At 38.8% G+C, this 21,671-nt stretch overlaps 3 protein-coding genes across 5 annotated transcripts in view; 2 read left to right on the top strand and 1 right to left on the bottom strand.

Annotated features, from left to right (window-relative positions):
* Positions 1–6,957, top strand: part of LOC122661883 (probable E3 ubiquitin ligase SUD1) — a 58,400-nt gene extending 51,443 nt beyond the window's left edge. The window contains exon 10 of the mRNA XM_043857395.1: positions 6,523–6,957. The gene's annotated coding sequence lies outside the window, so the exon portion shown is untranslated. The remainder of the gene's footprint in view (positions 1–6,522) is intronic.
* Positions 6,958–9,833: 2,876 nt separating this feature from the next.
* LOC122663121 (putative disease resistance RPP13-like protein 1) lies at positions 9,834–14,584 on the bottom strand. The gene is made up of 3 exons (XM_043858822.1): positions 14,282–14,584; positions 14,012–14,113; positions 9,834–9,877 (listed from the first exon to the last, which is right to left on the bottom strand). The coding sequence occupies exons 1-3, from the start codon at positions 14,582–14,584 to the stop codon at positions 9,860–9,862; spliced, it is 423 nt and encodes a 140-aa protein (XP_043714757.1). The 3' UTR covers positions 9,834–9,859.
* A 314-nt stretch (positions 14,585–14,898) lies between these two features.
* Positions 14,899–20,427, top strand: LOC122661886. 3 transcript variants are annotated; one of them, XM_043857399.1, is made up of 8 exons: positions 14,899–15,071; positions 15,330–15,397; positions 15,657–15,978; positions 16,067–16,160; positions 17,339–17,460; positions 17,598–17,756; positions 18,926–18,994; positions 20,370–20,427. In XM_043857399.1, the coding sequence occupies exons 3-8, from the start codon at positions 15,658–15,660 to the stop codon at positions 20,418–20,420; spliced, it is 816 nt and encodes a 271-aa protein (XP_043713334.1). In that variant the 5' UTR covers positions 14,899–15,071; positions 15,330–15,397; position 15,657; the 3' UTR covers positions 20,421–20,427. The 3 variants fall into 3 exon arrangements, with proteins under 3 accessions (XP_043713334.1, XP_043713333.1, XP_043713335.1); XM_043857400.1 differs by having other exon boundaries at positions 14,922–15,071; positions 15,336–15,397; XM_043857398.1 differs by lacking the exon at positions 15,330–15,397 and having other exon boundaries at positions 14,919–15,071; positions 15,656–15,978.
* The last annotated feature ends 1,244 nt before the right edge of the window (positions 20,428–21,671 follow it).

Genomic DNA, 21,671 nt, shown 5'->3' with positions numbered 1-21,671 from the left:
GTGTGTGAACTTCTATGGCTGAGGCGATTGGTTCAAGAATTGGGGTTTGACAGTGAGGGACCTATGCGGCTCTATTGTGATAACAAGACTGCTATCACATGATCGAACAAAGCACATTGAAGTTGATAGGCACCTCATCAAAGAGAAGCTGGATTCAGTTTGCATTTGTACTCCATTTGTGCAGACTGGTGATCAACTGGCAAACATTTTCACTAAGGGCCTTATCCCTAACCAATTCAGTACTCTTCTATGCAAGCTGGGAATGTATGACATTTATTCTCTAGCTTGAGGGGGAGTGTTAGAATTTATTTGTTAGGGGTATATTTGTCTTTGTTTCTATTATAAGCCTGTTAGAGTTGTAATTTTACATTTTATTCTCTTTTTATCTTTTACCTCCTTAGGGAGTAATATGTAATTTCTAAGAGTTATTAGTGAAGTAAATATAGGAGTTAGGAGAGTATTCTCTCTAACTCATGACTCTTTCATCTTTCTTCTTCTTCTTCTTCTCTCTTCCTCCTTATTGAGCTGCAAACCATTGTTCTCTAACTATAATCAGACCTCCCATATATTCTAACTCAAGGAGGGTCACCACTAGCATGGTAAATTTAGGAAGGTTATATTCAATTTAGGAAGGTTAGAAGGAATATATATATATATATATATATATTGAGCATTTAACCTCTGCCTCACATCCATAATACAGTAAAGCAAGAAGAAAGTTCATGGAAATAAGATAGAATTGTATACTAAGAGCGGAGGACGCAAGTGAAAATAGAATTAATTAACCCCACAATTTTGGCCATCTTGTTTTGCATCAATTCTTGAGCACTTTCAAAGAGAATCATTCCATCTGAGAGAAATTTCCATCAATTCAGCTCTGCATGTCTGTTGGGTAATTCACTGTGCCTCCAATTGTATCACAAAGGCGGCATGTAGATGCATTGTAGTAGTCCCCAACACCTTGTTGCACCAAGAAATGTTGGTGATTTGGGAAAAAATTACCAAATTTGGGTTTTTTGGGCTTCTCCCTCTTACTGTTGACTTTCTCTATTATTGTCAACACCTCCCTACAACAACAACAACAACCATAATCTTATCCCAACCAAATGGGTTCAGCTACACGGATCCGATAGAGGCTATGACAGTAAAAGAAATAAGAGAAGTGAAAAGAAGTAAAAGGAAGAAGAAAAGAAAATAAGTAAAGGAAAAAATATAAAGCATTAGTCAAAGCAGCATCCCAGGAACATTCCCCTACAAGGGATCGGCTACATGGGTCCTTGTCCTCCAAACAACTCTATCTACGGTCATACTATGATCGAGCCCTACCACATGCATATCATTTCTTACCACTTCTCCAATAGTCATCTTAGGCTGCCCCTACCTCTTTTAGCTCCATCAAATTGAATCTGGTCACTCTTCCTTACCGGTGCATCCATAGGTCTCCGTTGGACATGACCATACCACCTCAAGCGGCTCTCACGAAGCTTGTCCTGGATTGGTGCAACTCCCAATTCGGTTCTAATACAATCATTCTTTACTCTATCTCTCCTAGTCTTGCCACACATCCTCCTCAACATCCTCATCTCTACTACACTCATCTTATCTATATTATTCTTCTTAACTGCCCAACATTAAATTCCATAAGTCATGACTGGTCTTATTACTGTCCTGTAGAATTTCCCCTTAAGCTTAATAGGCATGCATTTGTCACATAACACTCCCGATGCACCTCTCCACTTCATCCATCTTACTTTAATTCTGTGGGAAACATCATCCTCCTTGTTAATGGTTGACCACAGGTATCTAAAGCATTCACTTTGTGGGGGCTCTCACTCCTCAAGTTTCACCACTTCATTAACTCTCCTTAAGCTTAATAGGCATGCGTTTGTCACATGACACTCCCGATGCACCTCTCGACTTCATCCATCCTACTTTAATTCTGTGGGAAACGTCATCCTCTATATCACCCGCTTTGTTAATGGTTGACCCCAGGTATCTAAAGCATTCAATTTGTGATAGCTCTTGCTCCTCAAGTTTCACTTCATCAACTCTCCTAATTTGATTGAAGTTACACATCATACACTCTGTCTTTGTTCTGCTTAACTTAAAACCTCGTGATTCCAATCTTGATCTCCATAACTCCAGCTTTGTATTAATCCCTTCCACTATCTCATCTATCAAAACATTATCATCAACAAAAATCATACACCAAGGCACCTCATCTTGGATGTGCCATGATGAGTGCAAACAAATAGGGGCTTAGAGCTGATCCTTAGTGTAACTCAATTGCAATAAGGAATTCAGTACTTTAGCCCTTTGCAGTTTTGACACTCGTTACCACGCCCTCATACATGTCCTTGATTATATCCACATAGTTACTTGAGTTCCTTCTCTTCTCTAGGATATGCCAAATGAGCTCTCTAGGGACTCTATCATAGGCCTTTTCAAGATCGATAAAGATCATATGGAGGTTCATTTTGTAAGCTCTAAATATTTCCATAAGCCTCCTTAAAAGGTGAATAGCTTCTGTCGTGGATCTCCTTGGCATAAAACCAAATTGGTTCTCTGATATAGCAATTTCTCTTCTTAAGTGGACTTCAATGATTTTTTCCCAAAGTTTCATGGTATGACTCATTAGTTTTATGCCTATATAGTTATTGCAGTTCTGGATATCACCTTTATTCTTATAAATCGGAACTATAGTGCTTCTCCTCCACTTATCTGGCATTTTCTTTGTACTCAAAATCTTGTTAAACAAATTAGTTAGCCAAGCTATCCCCCGTGCTCCTAAGCTCTTCCACACTTCAATTGGGATCTCATCCGGTCCCGATGATTTACCTACCTTTGTCTTTTGTAGGGCCTCTTTAACTTTGGCCTCGCCAACTCGTTGTAGATGTCCATGACATGTGTTGGCTTCAAGACTATTCCTCTCCACTTCCGAATCCATCCTATCGGTCAAGGTAACTCCATTTAATAGGTTGTAAAAATATTCACCCCATCTCTCCATAATGTCCTCATCTCGTATTAGTACTCTACCATCCTCACTCTTAATGCATCTAACATGGTTCAAATCTCTGCTCTTCCTTTCTCTTATTTTGGCTATCCGATGAATTACATTTCCTCCTTCCTTTGTATTAAGTTTTTCATAGAGGTCATCATACTTCTTCGCTCTTGCTTTCTCAACAATCTTCCAAGCTTCTTTTCTGGCCGTATAATATCTCACCTTATCCTCTGCCTCGTTAGTCCATTTAATAGGTTGTAAAAATATTCACCCCATCTCTCCATAATGTCCTCATCTCGTATTAGTACTCTACCATCCTCACTCTTAATGCATCTAACATGGTTCAAATCTCTGCTCTTCCTTTCTCTTATTTTGGCTATCCGATGAATTACATTTCCTCCTTCCTTTGTATTAAGTTTTTCATAGAGGTCATCATACTTCTTCGCTCTTGCTTTCTCAACAATCTTCCAAGCTTCTTTTCTGGCCGTATAATATCTCACCTTATCCTCTGCCTCGTTAGTCCTTTGCCAGGTCTTAAAACGAGCTTTCTTAGTCTTAATGGCTGATTGAACCTCGTCATCCCACCTCCAAGTCTCTCTAGGAGCTAGACATATACCTTTTGAAATCCCTAGGACTTCTTTAACAACCTTCTTAATACAAGTCGTCATCTCAGTCCACATCTCGTTGGTATCTCCTTTAAAGTCCCACTTTCCTTGTAGAACTACTTTACCGGTAAATGATTCTAGGAGAACTCCTTGCAGTCGCCCCCATCTTATCTTAGGGCAAACCTGTTTTGCCTTCTTATGTTGCCTCGTACTGAGGTACATATCCAAGACCATTAGTCTATGTTGAGTGGTTAAACTCTCTCCTGGTATAACCTTACAGTCCTTACATAAAAATCTGTCAAACCTTCTTGTTAGGAAAAAATCTATTTGGCTTACATGTTGCCCACTCTTGTAGGTAACTAAAGGTTCATCTCTCTTTTTAAAAAAGGTAATTGCAATGCATAGGTCAAACGCTATCGCAAAGTCTAACACTGAGACCCCCTCTTCATTCCTCTCTCCAACTCTGTACTCTCCGTGAACCTCTTCGAAGCCTCTACGATCCCTATCCCACATGTCTGTTAAAAATTTTCTCTCCCAAACCAAAACCTTACACTATCCATCCATGTGTTCCTAGAATTGTATTTTAACACTCTCATCCAATCCTGCCTGGGTGCGTACGCGCTAACTATGTTGATAACCTCGTTGTTTAGCACTAACTTGATAGATATGATCCTATCTCCAAATCTTTTAACATCCACTACTTCGTTCTTAAGGTCTTTGTTCACAACTATGCCCACTCCACCTCTCCCACTTTCGTCTCGCAAGTACCATAGTTTGAAGTCATCTAACGCCTTGGCTTTGTGACCCTTCCATCTCGTTTTTTGAATGCATGCAACATTAATCCTTCTTCGTCGCATAGCATCTATCAGCTCCATACTCTTACTCGTAAAAAATCCGATGTTCCAGGATGCAAATCTAATCCTATGCTTATGAACAAGATTAGCACTGAAATACATTATATAAGACAAGGTAAGGGATAATAAAAAAAAATAGTAGGATCCATGCAAAAGGGATTGGCTAGATAGAATATAGTACCCAACTGCCTACTTGACGCACCAGTATAGGATACATACTATATAATATATATAATATAAAGGTGTAATTTAAAAAAAAAAAATTTGACCCATTTTGATCGAAATAGTCCTTTATAAGCATTGTTTTTTGTAACATTTCGACCGAAACGATACCGAAACTGAAGTTATACTGAAATTTTGGCCGAAATTCTGACATTTCGATTGACATTGTGCATGCCTAATGATTCCACCTCTGTTTTGCTTCAACCCATATGCCAAAACCGAAATAAGTTGCGAGATTTTGGTTGTTTCGACCAAAATCTTGAACCATGCCCCTACCCTAACTTCTTTTCTGATCCCCCCAAAAAGCAAACTTCTACTCTCTTTCTTCCCTGTTAATTTCAAATCCCTAAACTACCCCTGTGCCCTCCCCTCCCCTAACACATTTAACTTCCCTAATCCACTCTCTTTCTCTCTAACTCCAGCCCTTAGGAAACTTCTCTCTCTATATCACTCAACAAACCCATGCATGGTCAAAACTAGTGGATAGCAACGCAGTCACATAGTCACTAAACCTTCACCCAAAATGGAAATCTATTAGATAGAGATCCTTTTATGAAATAAAGTTCATTTTAGCAAAAAGAATCAAAGAAAATTTTTTATAAGGGTCTTTTGTCTTGGTTAGAATCAGCTCCATGGATTGGAAGACCACAACCGTCAAGTATTCAAAATTCTCATGCTGCAGGGCCTACTGTCTACATTGCATGAGAACTTGTAAGAACCGGCAAGGTTACTATCATAGTTTTCAAGGTGGCAAGGCGACCCAAGGCGGTGGAGGGGTGCCTAAGCGGTTAGTCGACAAGACGCCTGCCTAGGCAACCAAGGCACCCGAGTGTTGTTTTTATTTTCCCTCTTTTCTATCATTATTTAGTATGTTACAATATATTCATTATATCATAAAAAATCAATATTAAGCCACATCAGCTCATCAAAAATCAACATAGAACTAGAAGACAACAGAACTGAGGAAGCAAGTTATTGGAAGTTTGAAACAATCAAAACATACAGTTGGTTTATACTATTCTCGGAATTGGTCATTGTCATGGTATACCTCGTCTCACATTTGGGTTTATACCGTTCTTAATTAATATGATCTTATCTATTAAGTAATTAAACTACTCTCAAGTCTCAACTTAGAGAAAGGTTCTTGTTCTCTAAGAAGTTTGACTGGTTTAATGATTTTTATTTTACATGAGACTTTTTGTATTAGGTAGAGCACAAAACCAGCTTTCCAACAAATACAAGATTGCTTAAATCTGATTTATATTAAAGAAGTTATGTTCCGGTCAAACCTTATTTTGTGTGTGCGAATGCTGTCAAAATCTCTCTGAATGAAAATATTTTTTTAGATATCAAAAGAACTGAATATTTTACTGCTCTTTTGGTTCTTAGCAATGTTTTACCATACTCAGATTTATGGAATTTTTAGATATGAGAAAAAAAACCCAACATCAGAAAGTTGAAAATTTCACATACTGCCGAAAATTCAGTTTTTGTTCTTGAATTGGATGGTTGACTTTTTATCCTTTTGGAATTTTATTTTTTAACTAATTTTATTGGATTCAAATAAGGAGGTATTAGTTTGGTGTTCTTCTGTACTAAGAGATTTCATATTTGGTTCACCAATCTCCACAATTCCATACATGATGACCGCTATTTGATTAGTCGGAGACTTCATAACTTCGGTGAAGATAGAACAACGAATGTCAGTGGGACTGATATTATCCCTACAACTCAAGATACAAGTTTGCGTAATGATGGAATAATTCAACGTGAGCAAGAAGCTGATGTAGGACTGAGACTAAGGCAGAATCCCCAAAACCCGGGGCAGGTTGTGTGATGTATGGATGGAAAGGCCAAGTACATGCTTGTTGACAATATTTGGAAGTCTGCGGCTGCCTCCTTTATTCTCAGTTATAGAGGTAGGTGCATAATTTCTTTTGTGCATAGAGATAGGGATGTTGATTACTAGCTTCTTTATCCACTTACATCTCCCCAGGATTGTTAGGGAAAGCTGTTACAGAAGGTTGTTTATAGAAAAACAGATCCACAGATACTGATGTGTTGTAATCTCTGTTCTAGTGCATTGGCTTTTCAACTCAGACAAGTGATGGAAAAAATGTAGTAGAGCATATGTTTTTTTGATCAATATGATTTAGCATGTAAAGTTCCACCGTGAAAGGAAAATTTGAACCATTTACTTCTAACCCTTTGTGCACAAACAATTGATATATTAACAGAGTTGTGTTGTGTGCCACAGTAGAGCATCTGATGTTCATAAATCATAAGCCTGCTGCAGTTGATCCTCCGCAAAGTGAAGGATCTCCATGTGTTCGTTCATTGGTAGAACTTTAATATTAGGGGTCCACTTAAAGTGAGCTTTGCATTTGCTTGATTTCACTTCCAATCCAATGCCACACTTCCTCTGAGCTCTGGTTATGAAGATATCACACTTACCTTCGATGATGTTTGCAAACCTGCTTCGAACATGCTCTACCTTTCCCCACCCAAAGTCCCACCCATACATGTTGAATCTTGGTCTCTACTCTCCCCATGAAATGATTTCTCTGCCCCCTATTTCGATTGAACAGATAGGAGAGGCCATCATTGGCTCTCGTCTGCTTGTATATCTTCCGATACTAGGAAACACCTTTCCATAAACTTGATTTTACTCCCAGCCAACCAAATGGGGCCTAAGAAAAAGAGGAACTGAAGAAGAAGGAAGAAGTAAGAAAGATCGATCAAGGAAGGTTACAGATGTGGGAAAGAGAAGAGGGGAATAGATATGACCATATGAACTTGCATTCTTGGCTTCTTCAACCAACATTTAGTCTGAACACTCATCAAAGTCTTAGCAACATAAACAGAGAAAACAAAGTGGTAGAGGGGAGGGAAAGAAAAGAAATGAGAGGAGCTGGTCTCGGAGATGACAATGAAAGGAAGCTGGAAGTTTTTCAAAGAATACCTATAAGACCTGATTACACTATCTAAAGAGCTGGCAGTGCTGAGTGAGAAGTTAAGATCTTGGGTTTGTGAGATGAAGACGGGGCAGGAGCACTATCGATCTTCACTGCAACAATGTATTATTTGTGCGAGTGAAGATAATGAGAGGACACAAGATGGGACAACTTACCATAGAGATATGGATTGATGCACATCAAGTGGTGAATTAGGTGACCCAAAAGAGACAGATATCCATGGCCCTTGGGAGATCTTTCCTATTTTATTTGAGTAGTTTTATTAGATGATATATCATCAAGGGTTTTACTTTGCCCTCAAAACTTTCATTGAATTCTAATTCACAGAGATCCATAGCAATTGAGAAAATGATCATGGCAATAGTAGTTGGCTATGTAATTGGATTTACTTGGCATGTGGAGTCCAATGGTCTGAAACTAAGGGAAAAAAATCTTCTCCAATTCCCTAAAAGTGCAGTGCGGTGCAGTTCAAGGTGGAGATGTTGACACCTGACAGCTCTGATATCCAACGGTGCCCAGCTCGAGAAGAAAGAAAGAAAAAAAAAAAAGGCCAAGTCAATGAACTCGGACTGTTTGATGTCCGAGCTGCCAGGTGTCGAGCTCTCCATCCGAACTGCACTGCGCTGCAACATTGGGAATTGGAGAGGATTTAAATCCGAAACTAAGTCTGGTCACCCAGACAAGTTATTATTATTATTTTTTCAATGGAAAAGAAAGGAGAAAGTTTTTCTCAACCAGGCATCCTACGGTTCACAAACCCCTATAGGGTTTTAGTATATTCCCCTTAATACCCTCTCGATACCCGCACGCGCATCTGCAACGCTGCGGTGAATGGATCCCCATTAACCATGAGTGAAGGAAAACTCAATCCAAAAAGAAAAGTTATTTTTTGTATTAAAGATCAGCAAAAAGAGTTATGTGGCTGTGTCCTTCCTAGCATTGACAGCTAGTTGGTGAGCAAGTTCCACATTAACTCTGTTCCCCCCCCCCCTCTTTTTTTCTTCAAAATAAGTACAGAATCAACCTGATTTCTATAGTTTTCAATATCAAACATGATTGAGAATAACTTCCATGCCTAGTGATAGATATCCTTGTAGTTGAGCCAATTGACTGCATTTTGAGAATCCCAGTTAATTCAGTTACTGGGCAATGAACCATAATCACCTCAGCAGCCATAATAAGACAATTCTTTGGGTTAGTGTTGTCAATGCACTATATGGGTACTGTGATAGGTTAACATGTTTGACTTGCTGGGCCAGGACAAGTTTCAGAACATTGGTGGGGAAACAACAAAAATTCAGTAAAAGGAAGCGTTCAAGTAGCTAACTGAAAACCTTTAAAACTATTAGAAACAAAACAGAGCAAAGATGACACAGATTTAACGTGGTTCACACACCAATATGATGTGCTACGTCCACGGGCAAAACTGAAGATGATTCACTATGTAATGGAAGAAAAGTACAACGGAGATCTCTCAAAACAGCGGCAAAAATTCTCTTCACTAAACCCTAACACGAAAATCCCAAAAATCACCTCTTCACTTATACAACAAGACAGTAAAACAAATATATACTCCTCCAAGCCCACCGCTACCATCACAGATCTCAGAAAAATCTCATTCGGAAAAATGTCTGAGCGGGTCAATCTTCAAAACAGGTACAAGCATTCGAGACACACATAACATCTTCTTAACTGGTAATGATGCAATGCAGACACTTTAAACACTCAATAAAACCATACCTGATGTTACTGTCGCAAAACAAAAATAATATTCAAAGTTATTTTAAAGGATGCAAGCAAATGTAAGTAGTGGCAGGGACTAGATAAATAGAGTTTTTTTTTGGGTTAAAAAGCTATATGTTTCTTACAAAGAAACTGTTTAGGGCTTAATGAATTGTGTCTTTCCTTTCTCAATTAGTTTATATCAGTAACAAGTTGAAGTCAAAGCTATTCGAATGTCTCAAAAATTTGAGTCCAAAGACTTGGGAAGGAGAGAATTGTCTTTGCATGTACGAGAGAGAGAGAGAGAGAGCAGTTACATCTACCCACCTGTGGAAGTGTATCCCTGCACAATATAACCTGCTGATTGTAAAACAGATTCCTCCTGTGGAAGTGTACCCCTTCAATTCTTTGCCATGTCGCTTCTCCTTCCATAATAAAAAATCTGCTCTGCATGTCTGTTCCATAATTCACTCATGCTCTTCACATCTCATCACTCTCCTATGAAGAAAAATTAAATTAAATTCACACATGGCAAAACGTAAAGTAGAGATAGAAATCATACATTTATTATTATAGAAGAAATACCTCACTTAATGCAGCGGTACATAGTCTATTGCTACGTAATGGATTTGGGCAATAATCTTGGACCACTCTTCTCCTTCCTTCTTTTGGTACCGTTGTTTTAGCATTGGACAATTCTGGATCTTCAAAAGTTTAAGAGAGGTTAGGTCAGAGAGTCCACCATACAAGGATTCAAGAATTGGGCAGTCATTGATGTGAAATTGCCTAAGATTGGTGGGAAGTAGACCCTTTGGAATGGACACGAGAGCAGGACATCCACCGATGGTGAGAACTGAAAGAGAGGTGAGATTATGAAGACCCAAGGTCTGTAGGGGTTCGAGACTCTTGCACTCCATAAGAAAAGAGCATCCCACAATCTCCAGTCGTTCAAGATTTGTGAGCTTGTGCAGTGCCTTGGGCAAGGAAATCAGCTTCCCACATTTTTGAATCAACAACTCCTGAAGTGCGATGGGTAACCCCATATCTGGAAAGGATACAAGAGCAGAGCAACTTTCAATTACAAATGCTTGGAGCGACGTTACAGTGTGTAGCTCCTTGGGTAGTGACTCCAGATTCTTGCAATCCATGATCCTCAATTTTCGAAGTGAAGTGGGTAACCTTGTTTCCTTGAAGGACACAAGAGTAGGACAACTTTCGATTACAAATTCTTGGAGTGACGTTAGAGTGTGTAGCTCCTTGGGCAGCAACTCCAGATTCTCACAGTTTGATACTCGAAGATCTCGGAGAGACGTGAGGTTGTGCAGAACTTCAACCAATGATGTGAGTCCTCTACCCCCTTCAATTCTTAGTTCTTTAAGACGATGGAGATTACACATGCTCTGTGGTAACAAACACTGAAGAGGAACTGTAAGCAATTTACAATCATAGATCTTTAATTCTTCAAGTGCTGTCAAGTGTTGCATAACTCCATTGTGTAGCGATTCGAGATCTGACACATCATCATCAATAGGCATGGACAAATGTGATGCATCCATTTTCCACTTTAACCAGTGCATGGGATAAGATACAATTTCTAGCACATGGAGGCAAGGCAAGGAAATATGTACATGTGGTGCTGATGATGATTGATGATTAGAGTTGGACAATGATGTTATCTGGTCACAACTGTTCAAAGCCAACCTCTTAACAGAGGGAAGACTCGGAAGCACCGCTAATTTTGGACACTCACTAATATTAAGCCATTGTAGTGAAGGAAGAAGCCGCGGTATTTCTCTTAGGTCGTGACATTCTACTATTTCCATTCCCACCAAGCCAGGAAAGCGGTGAGAGAATTTCCTTAGCTTGGGACAGTAGTTTATAATCAGCCTACGGAGGCAAGGGAATTGTCCTCCATCTTCTTCTTCTTCAACCACTTCGGGCCACTCCCCCCACTCTTCCATCCATTCAATATGTAGTGTCTTCAATGATCGAAATTTCTTATTAGTTGATGATGAGCCATCCCCATGTAACCCACTTCCCACCATTTTTGTAGCACTGCAGTCTTTGATCTCTAGGTGTTCGAGCAAGGGCAGTTGACTAAGACGAGGCAAGAACATGCATTTGCGACAACCAGTGAGATGTACGGTCTTTAAATTAGAGAAGGAAGGATGCTCCATCCAACTTGGGAAATTCGTACCACCATAGTTTTCAATCCATAGCACTTCAAGATTGGTTGGAGGCTGTAGTTTGTCAAGTACATCTTCCTCTACTTTTTCATCCCTCCCCAAATCAGGAAAATTAACCATGCTTCCATAAAATCTCCATTTCAGTTGCAAGCCAACAAGGTTCGGCTTGTTCTTTAAATTACCCATCATGGTTTCTGTCCCACTATTGCCTACATTTTCCAAATTTATAATCTCTAGAGTCCCACGGAGTTGGGACATCTCCCTCAACTCACTACTATTTTTTGACCCCATAATAAATCTGTTCAATGATTGAAGACAAGTTAAGTTGTCCATTCCTAATGGCATTATAACCAAACCCCAAGGAATAAAGAGATGTCGAAGGTTTATGAGGTTACTTATACCTTCGGGCAACTCTCTAAGGTTCTCGCAGTGAGTTAGGATCAACGTTTGTAAATTGTAAAGACTTGAAATTGAGTCGGGTAATCTCATAATATCAGAATATGATAGATCAAGAAGCCTTAGATGTTTCAACTTGCCAATTGAATCTGGCAACTCACCATTGCCACGATATCTGAAACATAGCACACGCAGGAATTGGAATTGGAATTGAATGGTACGCAAAAGGGTCGTGGAATAATAAATTTCTTCGGTTAGCATTAGAAGGGTGCGCAACCTTTTCATGGCCTTATATTCTGTCGCCCCATCATTATGATTGCGTTTAAGCTTGTAAGAAAAGTGACGGGATGTTGTAAGAACTTTGGATGGCTTATCGTACTCTCTCCTACAAAACATTCCACTCGAAACAAATTGTGCTAAATCATGGATCAGATCATGCATCACAAATCCTAATCCTGTGTTACTGGATGACTCAAAAAAAGACCTGATGTGAAGTTCATCGAATCTGTAACTCGAAGGTGCAGGACACCAGTCTCTTTTAAGACTAAAGGGAAATGCCAAGTTAGAAGGAAGACGATCAGATAACTCGAAGAAGGATCTCATAAATAGTTCATCAACATACCCAGCCCCTATATCTTCCAGCTGTTTGCTTCCTTTTGGTTTAACAATACCTTCCGCCATCCACAAGAGAACTAATTCAATCTTATTAAATACGTAGTCTTTAGGAAACAAAGCACAATAAGCGAAGCATCTTTTCAAAACTGGTGGAAGATGATGGTAGCTCAACATGAGTGATGGAAGGATCTCACTCTCTCTTAAATCCCATATTTCATTCTCCAAAATATCTTTCCACTCACTGTTCTTCTTTTTATCACGCAAGAGGCCAGCAAGTGTCTTTACAACCAAAGGAGAACCCTTACATTTCTTCACAATTTCTTGTCCAAATGATTCCAACTTTATATTTGCATCATATGAATTTTCATCCAAGAAAGCGTGCTTTCTAACCATTGCAAAACAAGCCTCATCTGACAGACCTTTAAGATCATGATCATTAAGAACAGTGCGCACGATTGATGAAACGCTTTTGTTCCGTGTTGTAACCAATATCTTGCTTCGTAGTCTACCGAATGCAAACACGGTGCTTAAAGCATCCCATCTCTCGTAATTCTCGTTCCACATGTCATCCAAAACCAATAAGAATCTTTTGTTGCTCAATGCTTCTTTAAGTTCCACCTGTAACTTGTCTAGTGAATTAGAACTATGGGTTGACTTAGTGGCTGACTCGAGAATTTCTTTGGTTAACCTGACCACATCAAAGTCTTCCGATACACATACCCAAGCTTTAAGACCAAAATGCTTCTCAACTCTCTCATCGTTATAAACAAGTTGAGCAAGGGTTGTCTTTCCAGCTCCACCCATGCCGACTATGGGCAACACCGAGAAATTACTATCATTTTTACTAGAACTTGGAGTTTTGTCGTCTAATAGCAACCATCGAATAATCTTCCACATATCTTCCTCTCTGCCAAAAACTTTAGATCTATTCACCACAGAACCCGTTGGTGGCCTTTCACTGAATACCCTGGGCCTTGAAGACCCAGAACCCACTCTCGGGTTCAAACCAAGAGCAACACCATTTTGTGCTACACTTTGTAACTTCTCATTGATTTCCCTTATTTTTGACCCAAACCTCTCATTGATGTCCTGAACCCCAGATTCTGTACCAGACTTCAACAGAGACGAAACACTACTTTCACATGGAGCGAGAGGAACAGGGTTGCGTACCTGTTGGGTTTGGTGAGGGTGGCTCTGATGTTCAGATTCCAATTTCAGTCTTTTTAACCTCTCGTTGACACCCCTTACTTTTGATTCAGACCTTTCAACTCCCTGCAGAAATATTCTGCAATGTTATAAACCCTAGGCCTATTGCCTTTTATTCAAATCTAAAGTTTCATTGATGCCCCAAGCTGAAAATTCTACGCCTAAATTCAACAAATTAAGAAGAAACACTAGTTTCACTAGATGGAGTGAGAGGAACAGGGTTGCATACCTGTTGGGTTTGGTGAGGGTGGGTCTGATGTTCAGATTCCAATTTCAGTCCTTTTAACCTCTCGTTGAAATCCCTTACTCCTGATCCAGGCCTTTCAATTCCCTGCAGAAATATTCGGCGATGTTATAAACCTTAGGCCTATTGCTTTTTATTCTAATCTAAAGTTTCATTGATGCCCTTAACAGCAAATTCTATGCCAGATTCAAGTTCAACAAATTAAAAAGAAACACTAGTTTCACTAGATGGAGTGAGAGGAAAAGGATTGCGTACCTGTTGGGTTTGGTGAGCAGATTCCAATTTCAGGCGTAGAAGTTCAGTAGCATACTCATCCAGTATGTCCTCCGCATCATAGAGGAGTTGTTTGAGGTGGTCGAGCCACAGTTTCGCAGTACCGTCGGTGAACTGCTTCACTTCAGCTTCATCAGATAAGGCTTGAATCATGGCTGATGTTGGTTTGAGTGACTCCACTTCATGCAAGTCGATGTCCCATCGGAGTATGAAGTCCCCCAACTCAGGAGAGGCAAACCTGTCGAAGGCCACCTGAAGGAAGGTCGAGTTTCCTAGAGCTGACATCTTCTTCTTTCAGAGAGAGATCGAAAAATATGTAGAGGAAAGAGAGTTCAACAACAACAGCTGAACCAGAAATCAGAGAGAGAGCGAGAGAGAGAGGGAGAAGAAGATGATGAGGGAAAGGTAGGAAATGCTCCTCGATGTGGTCTACAACTACAAGTCAATAAACTAGGGGTCCACCCCGAGTCCGGATGGCATGACCCAATCGACCGTGTCCGAATGGGATCTTTCTCCCGCCAACCATTCAACGTTGGGGTGGGTAGGTGGGGGTTACGAAAACAGGACTGGTTGTTCGCTGTTCCAATAGACAAAACTGAAAAGTGAAAAAGCAGTCGTAATTCCAGCAAATCCCACTCCATAGAAGAAACCCTAGTTAGTAGTTAGTAGTTAGTAGTTAGTACCCGATCTTGAGCTCAGAGATCCCGTCTTTGAATGCTTTGAAGTAACCTTTTATTTCTTCTCAATCTGTTGACAGCCTCAAAATTTTCAGGTAAACATCACAACACCGAGTCTCCTTCTTCCTTTTGATAAATGTTCTTAGTTCTAACTACTCTTTAATTCTTCAAATTCTGATGCAACTTTTCTGATTCTCAGCGTTAGTTTAGTTTCGCGTCTTCATGAACCTTTACTCTGTCCAATTTAAGAACACCCCAAGTGTTCGATTTATTAGAATGTCCCAATTTTATTTACTTGCCGTTAACTATACCTTTGCTTGACAAAACGTTCCTCAGTGCAACCCCATAGATAGTTGCAGATGTTAAGATGGTTTCCTGCTTTGCGTTTGCCCCACTAAAGATTAGACTAATAATCTCCTGTGTAGTATTTGAGATGTGCTATAACATTTCCGAACATATGAAAATTCTATTTACTGTTTAGTGTTTTCTATCATCAAAAAGGAAAAGGAACCCATTTCAGTTTCAGATTATGAACTTCCATTATATCATATGTTACTAATGAACCCTTCCTACAGTAACTTTACTGAGACAATGTATGCTCACTCATTGTTTCAGTGATCAAGTTGAATTTTTATCTGGGAAGTGTTTTAGTATCTAGTTATTGTTTTCGACCTTACGGCAATGTTTACGACTGGTCATGCCATTGGTTTACGGGAACGTAGTTCATCAAATCAGCTGTTACTCGAAGATCCTGTGCCTGAGCTTGATGATGAGGAAGGAGAAATTTCTGCGAGGATACTGTACAAAGCCTCCTTTGAGGAACTTGCAGGAAGCCATGTGCAATATGACACAGTTATATGGGTCCTCATATCATTACTTCTGGTTTTAGCCTGGGGGTTTGGAATTATTATGCTTCTATATCTCCCTGTTAGAAGATACGTGCTTCGAAAGGATATTTCCTCACGCAAACTCTATGTTACCCCTAATGAAATAGTTTACAAGGTGAATTTCATTATACTTTTATAGTCTCTGTTTCTGGTTTTATTTTTTAATTTTACGTGATAAATCTAATTAAAAATATTTTGTCAAGGTTGCAAGACCTTCATTTCTGCCTTTCTGGGGTGTTACAAAGATTGAGAAGCACATACCTCTTGCTCTGGTAATCGACATCATTACTGAACAAGGTACTTTTTAAGAATGTTGGATACTTTTACGTTGTCTTTTTCTTTTTTCTTTTTAAAATCATGTTTTTGCACCTTGTAGTTAATTAGTTATCTCTATTAAATATTTGAGAATGAAATATCTGTTTTATTCTCAGTTGCATTAAATAAAGCACTGGAAGCCCCTAGGTGTAATAAATTTGTAGCATGGGTGCATGAGTGGATTTTAAAGAGCAAAAACATCCTTCCATTTCCAATTTGGCCTATAGAATATATCCTGATAAATTTCTGTATGTAATATGCTCCAAGAGATGTGAATACATTGTGTTTCCTTAGTCATTTTGATTTGACGTGAGACATTTTATGCTTGGCAGTTTTTGGTAGACTTTCGTAACTAAAACACAGGAACTTGTTGAGTATTGTGTTAGTAAAGATTGAAAACCTTCTTCACTTATTCCTTGAATCAAAACTCAATTGTATTTGCTAGTAAAGAGATGGAAAAGTGTACTGGCTCAAATTTTTCTATTAAATTAAAAAAGAAAAATCGGAAGTGAACATATTGGTGTACATCCCCTGCTGAGTATGGAGATTGGAGAGGAGAAGAATTGATGTGCCACTAAAGCTAATAGTAAAACAGTTTTTTTTTCAATAAGCATGGATATAATAATACTGTCAAAATGTAAGTCGGAATCTATTAAAATGGCCACTGCATCAACTTTACTCCCCAAATCACTTCATAGTAAAGTCTCTTCAAATTTCTTCTATAGTGTCTTTGATTGCTAAAAATAAGATGACAGAAATGGTCCTGAAACTCCTTTTCACCAATTAATCTTGTCTCTCAAAATCAAATTATCGAATAAGTCCTTTCATGCAAAAATATTATGATTATGATCATCTGAAAATAAGCAATCAACTTTCTGATTTAATACACGAGATTTGTTGTTTTATTAATAGCTCTGCCTTCACCCATAACTTATTTAGCCAGTTTCATCTATCCTGATTTATTGGAGCCCTTGGCTGCCTTTATCCTTTTAGATGCATTGTAGTCATCTGATTATGAAAATTCCACATGCTATTACAGTTAAGAATATATAAACCTCCTTTTATCTCGAGTTGGTACATTATTTGAAATTCATGATTAACTGTCTAGGACAAATATTCAATTTTGGATATTATTGAAGTTTTTGCTCTGATGCATCTAGGTTGCTTGCAATCGATGTATGGGATCCATACATTTAGAGTTGAGAGTATACCACATGGAAAAGCTGCTTCTGTGGATGAGCTACAGGTTCAAGGGGTCTCTAACCCAGGAGTTTTGAGGAAGGTAACTCAGAACTGGATTTATTACTTTATTTTGCTGATGTGTGTATGTCATCATCATTAAATTAGATGATTCATGAGTGCAAATTTGAGATGGGCTCATGTCTTTTGGTTTATATACATATTGTTACATTTACTCAGGTCATTGTAGAAGAAGCTTCCAAGATGATATTAGGATTTGGTACTAGTTGGAAGCCTGTTGCATACACTGGTGAGGGGGAAGGTACACGGACACCATCTCGTATGGGTTCTGTGTCCGAGGCACCAGCAATGGGTAAATCACCTTCTAAAATTCGGAAGGTAATGGTTTAAGACTTGCAATCTGAGATGCTCTCCCATTCTCCTGTTAATTTGTTGGGAAAACCCACTGTCTGAAATTATTGAGAAGTTCTTTAAAGCTTAACAGAGTGTGAACTTTCTTATGAAACTTCCTTACTTAATATGCTGCAATAGTGCATTGGTCGTAGACTCATAGTATCAAAGTTGTAACCTCCCTCCTCTAGAAACATGAGCACATGGAATGTTGTTGTAGGTCTTTGGTCAGTGATGTTCACCCACGCTTACAGGCAGAATAATTCAATTTTGGAAATGTGATAATCTGAGCAATTTTATTCAATTTAATTCTCTAACTAATAAGAATGGTGATCCGGAAAACGTCTGTTTATAAGATAACTAAGATCATCTGATTGGCCTGTTCTTTGGTGAATTTGCCTAAAGTTCATACTGGATTTGGTCCACTGATATCATTTTACATATTAAGAAGAACATGCACCATTTTGAAAGGCCATTCTATTCTGGACTTTAAGGGCTCTACGAAGAATATTCTCAGGGTAGAGATGAGCCCATTTTGGTGGGTTCCATCATTTTGATTCAACAACTAACTAGATATGATCTGATTGGGCTGATGTTTGGGGACTTTGATTTAAGGGTTTTACCGGATTGTGACCACTGCTAACATTGAAGCTCTGAGCTTCCAGCTGCTTGTGATAGCTGAAATCTTTGTTGTAATCCTTCTCCCCTCTGACCCATCCACCCTTTTGTTTTAACTTTGGGGTGGGGGATGGGGGGGGTGGGGGGACTGCATTAGAGTTCTTGGAGGCCTGTTTATGTTAATGTTGTGGGTGGTTGATTCTCATGGCAGTGCAATTGATCGTATAACTTTTGAATATCTTGAAGGATCCTGTAGGTGGAGGTCTATAATGGAGAAAGAAGATCATGATTTAACTCATTGGTGCAGATACAAAATTTATCTGATTTCATTGTTAGGCAGGCGACTCAAGTCCCCGTAATGACATTTCTTATGTTTTGATGAATTTGTCCCTAACACTAAATATAATCTCATTGAAAATACTTTGAAAGATTGGTAATAGGCTTACTATTGTAATCCTCTCTGTCCTTTTGCTTATATGAACTACTGTAATTTAGACAAATAATATGCAGCTAACATTTTAATATGCCATGCTTTGCAGGAGCCCAGAGGAGTGGTACCTGGTGATGTGTTGCTAAATAAACTTGAAGAAGTTAAGCAATCAGTTCAGGTGTGCACTTCCTCTGTTCTTTGTCTCTGCCAGCATCTTGAACTCGTGATGGTGCTTATTATTATCCTTTTTCTAACTCAACATCATCTATGCAGTTTGAGGGTTTCATTATTAGGCATGACGTGATTGCCGTTACCGAGATTTATTTTCCCTCTAATTCAGTGCTGAATGCTCTCAGAATTAGGAGTCAGAATTCAAAATATGTTAACTCGGCAAGCTAGGCTAATGGGATGTTGGGAAGATATAGTTAAGATTTTCAAATACATACTAAAGAGGTTTAAAAAAATGAAAGGACAAAAACAATTGGCACCAATTCCACAAATTAGATAGAAAATAACATTTTTCTACTACTTGGTATGGAGCCATGCTCGTTACAGATTAAGTAAAACCAATACTATGGTAGTAGAGCGACTAATGTGTTCCAAACTAATATTTTTAGACTGTAATGACAGGTAAATAAAGACAAAATATTTGGGGAAAATAGCCTAAAGACAAAATACTTGCTGAATGCTTCGTCACGGGTTCAAGTCCTGAAAACAGCCTCTTTGGAAACAGGGGTAAGGCTGCGTACATTTAACCCTCCCCAGACCCTGCTAAACGCGGGAGCCTTGTGCACTGGGTACGGCCTTTGTTGGAAGTTTAGTGAAAACCAACTATGATTAATCATCCGAAAAAGTTAAGGATCTCCCGGGGTGAACAAAGTTTAAACTATAGGGGAAAGTTAAGGATCATGCTAGTTAAAATACTCAACTTAAACCTGTTTACCCTAAGGATGAAAAAGCTTCAACCTGACACCTCTCCAACTCCTAATATATGCAATTAGAAGGGCAAAATCCCAAATGGCTACAGTAAACAATTTCCCCAGCATATTTACCTTGTGAAAATCTCACCAATAGCAAATATATTTTTCTTACTTTATGTGAGTGGCAATAAAGATTTCCATCTTGATTGTGTATAACTATTATCATGTATTTCTTAAAAGCAGGATGATATTCAGAAGTCTAAATTGTTTAATGTTGCATATGAATATGGAGACTTTAGTTAATTTCCACTGTTGACTTTGAGTGTATTAGTGAGAACATCAGATTCATATGCCGAAAGAGTCAGATTTGTGTTTTGGGTGCACTCAGGAGTCCATGTCAAAATTGGAATGTCCATGCAACTCTCCTCTAATCTGGTTTGGATCTTAAAGGGAGACCCGTTTTTAAACATTCAGCTTAGATCCTCATGCTAAACAAATCTTGTCCAAAAAATAGATAAGCATGAGTTTGGATCTGGATTTCCATATGAATTGATCTGATCTTGTTCCAATTTTTTTTTTTTATTTGCTTATTTAATCTTTTCCCTTTTTCTTTTTTGTTTCCCCTCTTGCCAGAGACTTGAGTCACTTGTTGAGAATTCACAAAGTTTGCTTGAAAGCGACTAAATATAATATTTTGGAGTCAAGGAGCTTAACAGAATTTCCTAAAGGGGGAACTAATCTTTCTGGTGACAAACTACTCCTCTTGTTTGGAAAGAAGAATTTGATTCAAGGGATTCTCCCAGGTCCAGGTCCAGGTCCAGGGGCAAGTTTTGATCTCTGATAGTCTGGGGATTACCTGATGGAAGTTATATGTAGCTGCCAAACATAAGTGAGAGTTTCCATTTAAGATATACAAAATTTGGAGATTTTTTAACATTATGTTGCTTAGTTTCTGCCAAGGTCTCATCCTTGAAACTAAAAAAGGATCAAAACCAAGGTCTGCTCGGTTGTCCATAAAGTTTACTAGTTTAGTTTTGAAGAACAGTTTTAACAACCCTTCCCCCCTCCATCCTCTCTTTAAGCATAATTCATCAAATCATGTACCAGAAATGTTTTGAAAACCAAACTATAGAGGGAGGGAGGGAGGGGGGGGGGGGGGCATCCCACTCATTTGCAGAATACTCGTACCAGAGTAAGAACAAAGAGTTATCCAGTGTCTGATCTAAGAGGAGAAATTGGAAGGTTCAAGTTCAATCATATCAAATGAAGGGAAAGAGCATCTAGAAGAATTTATGTCAAATTGCTAATACATAGGGTTTGGATTCGTTTTACATTTTGACAAGGTGAAATCAAAATTGAACCGAAAATGAATCAACCAAAATCAGAGTTGTTTTGCATTCGGTGTGGTTATATTGTTTTCTATTTGGTTTTCTTTATCCGATTCAGAATTGGTTTACATGCATTTTGTAATGCTGGTTTTGGGAAAAGGTAATAAAGACAACCTCAACTTCAACAACAATTACAACAAACTCAGTCGTATACCAACTTAATGGGGTCGACTACATGGATCCAAACAAAACAAGGTAGGGAAAACTGAAGTCTAAATAAGAAAAATGGAATGAAGAGATAGGAAAGAGATGAAAAATGAAAAAAATGAAAGATGGGAAATAAAAAGAGAAAAATAAAAATGAAAAGTGGAAGTAAGAGGAAAGAGGCACAACCCAGCATGTCGGGAGGATCTCAACTAATGGGGTTTGCTACATGGATCCTTGCTCTCCAATAGGCTCTATCCGAGATCCTACTTGGAACAAGACCTAGACTATGCATGTCCTTCCTCCCAACTGGGGCGGGTATGCCCTTAGTTCTTTTAGCTCATTCAATCGGGATCATATCACTTCTCTTTACTGGGGCATCCTTAGGCCTCTGTTGAACATG

Source organism: Telopea speciosissima, chromosome 5 (genome assembly GCF_018873765.1).
Source record: "Telopea speciosissima isolate NSW1024214 ecotype Mountain lineage chromosome 5, Tspe_v1, whole genome shotgun sequence".
Taxonomy (NCBI): domain Eukaryota; kingdom Viridiplantae; phylum Streptophyta; class Magnoliopsida; order Proteales; family Proteaceae; genus Telopea; species Telopea speciosissima.
Note: the sequence above shows the minus strand (reverse complement) of the source record. Positions and strands in the feature narration are given on the sequence as shown.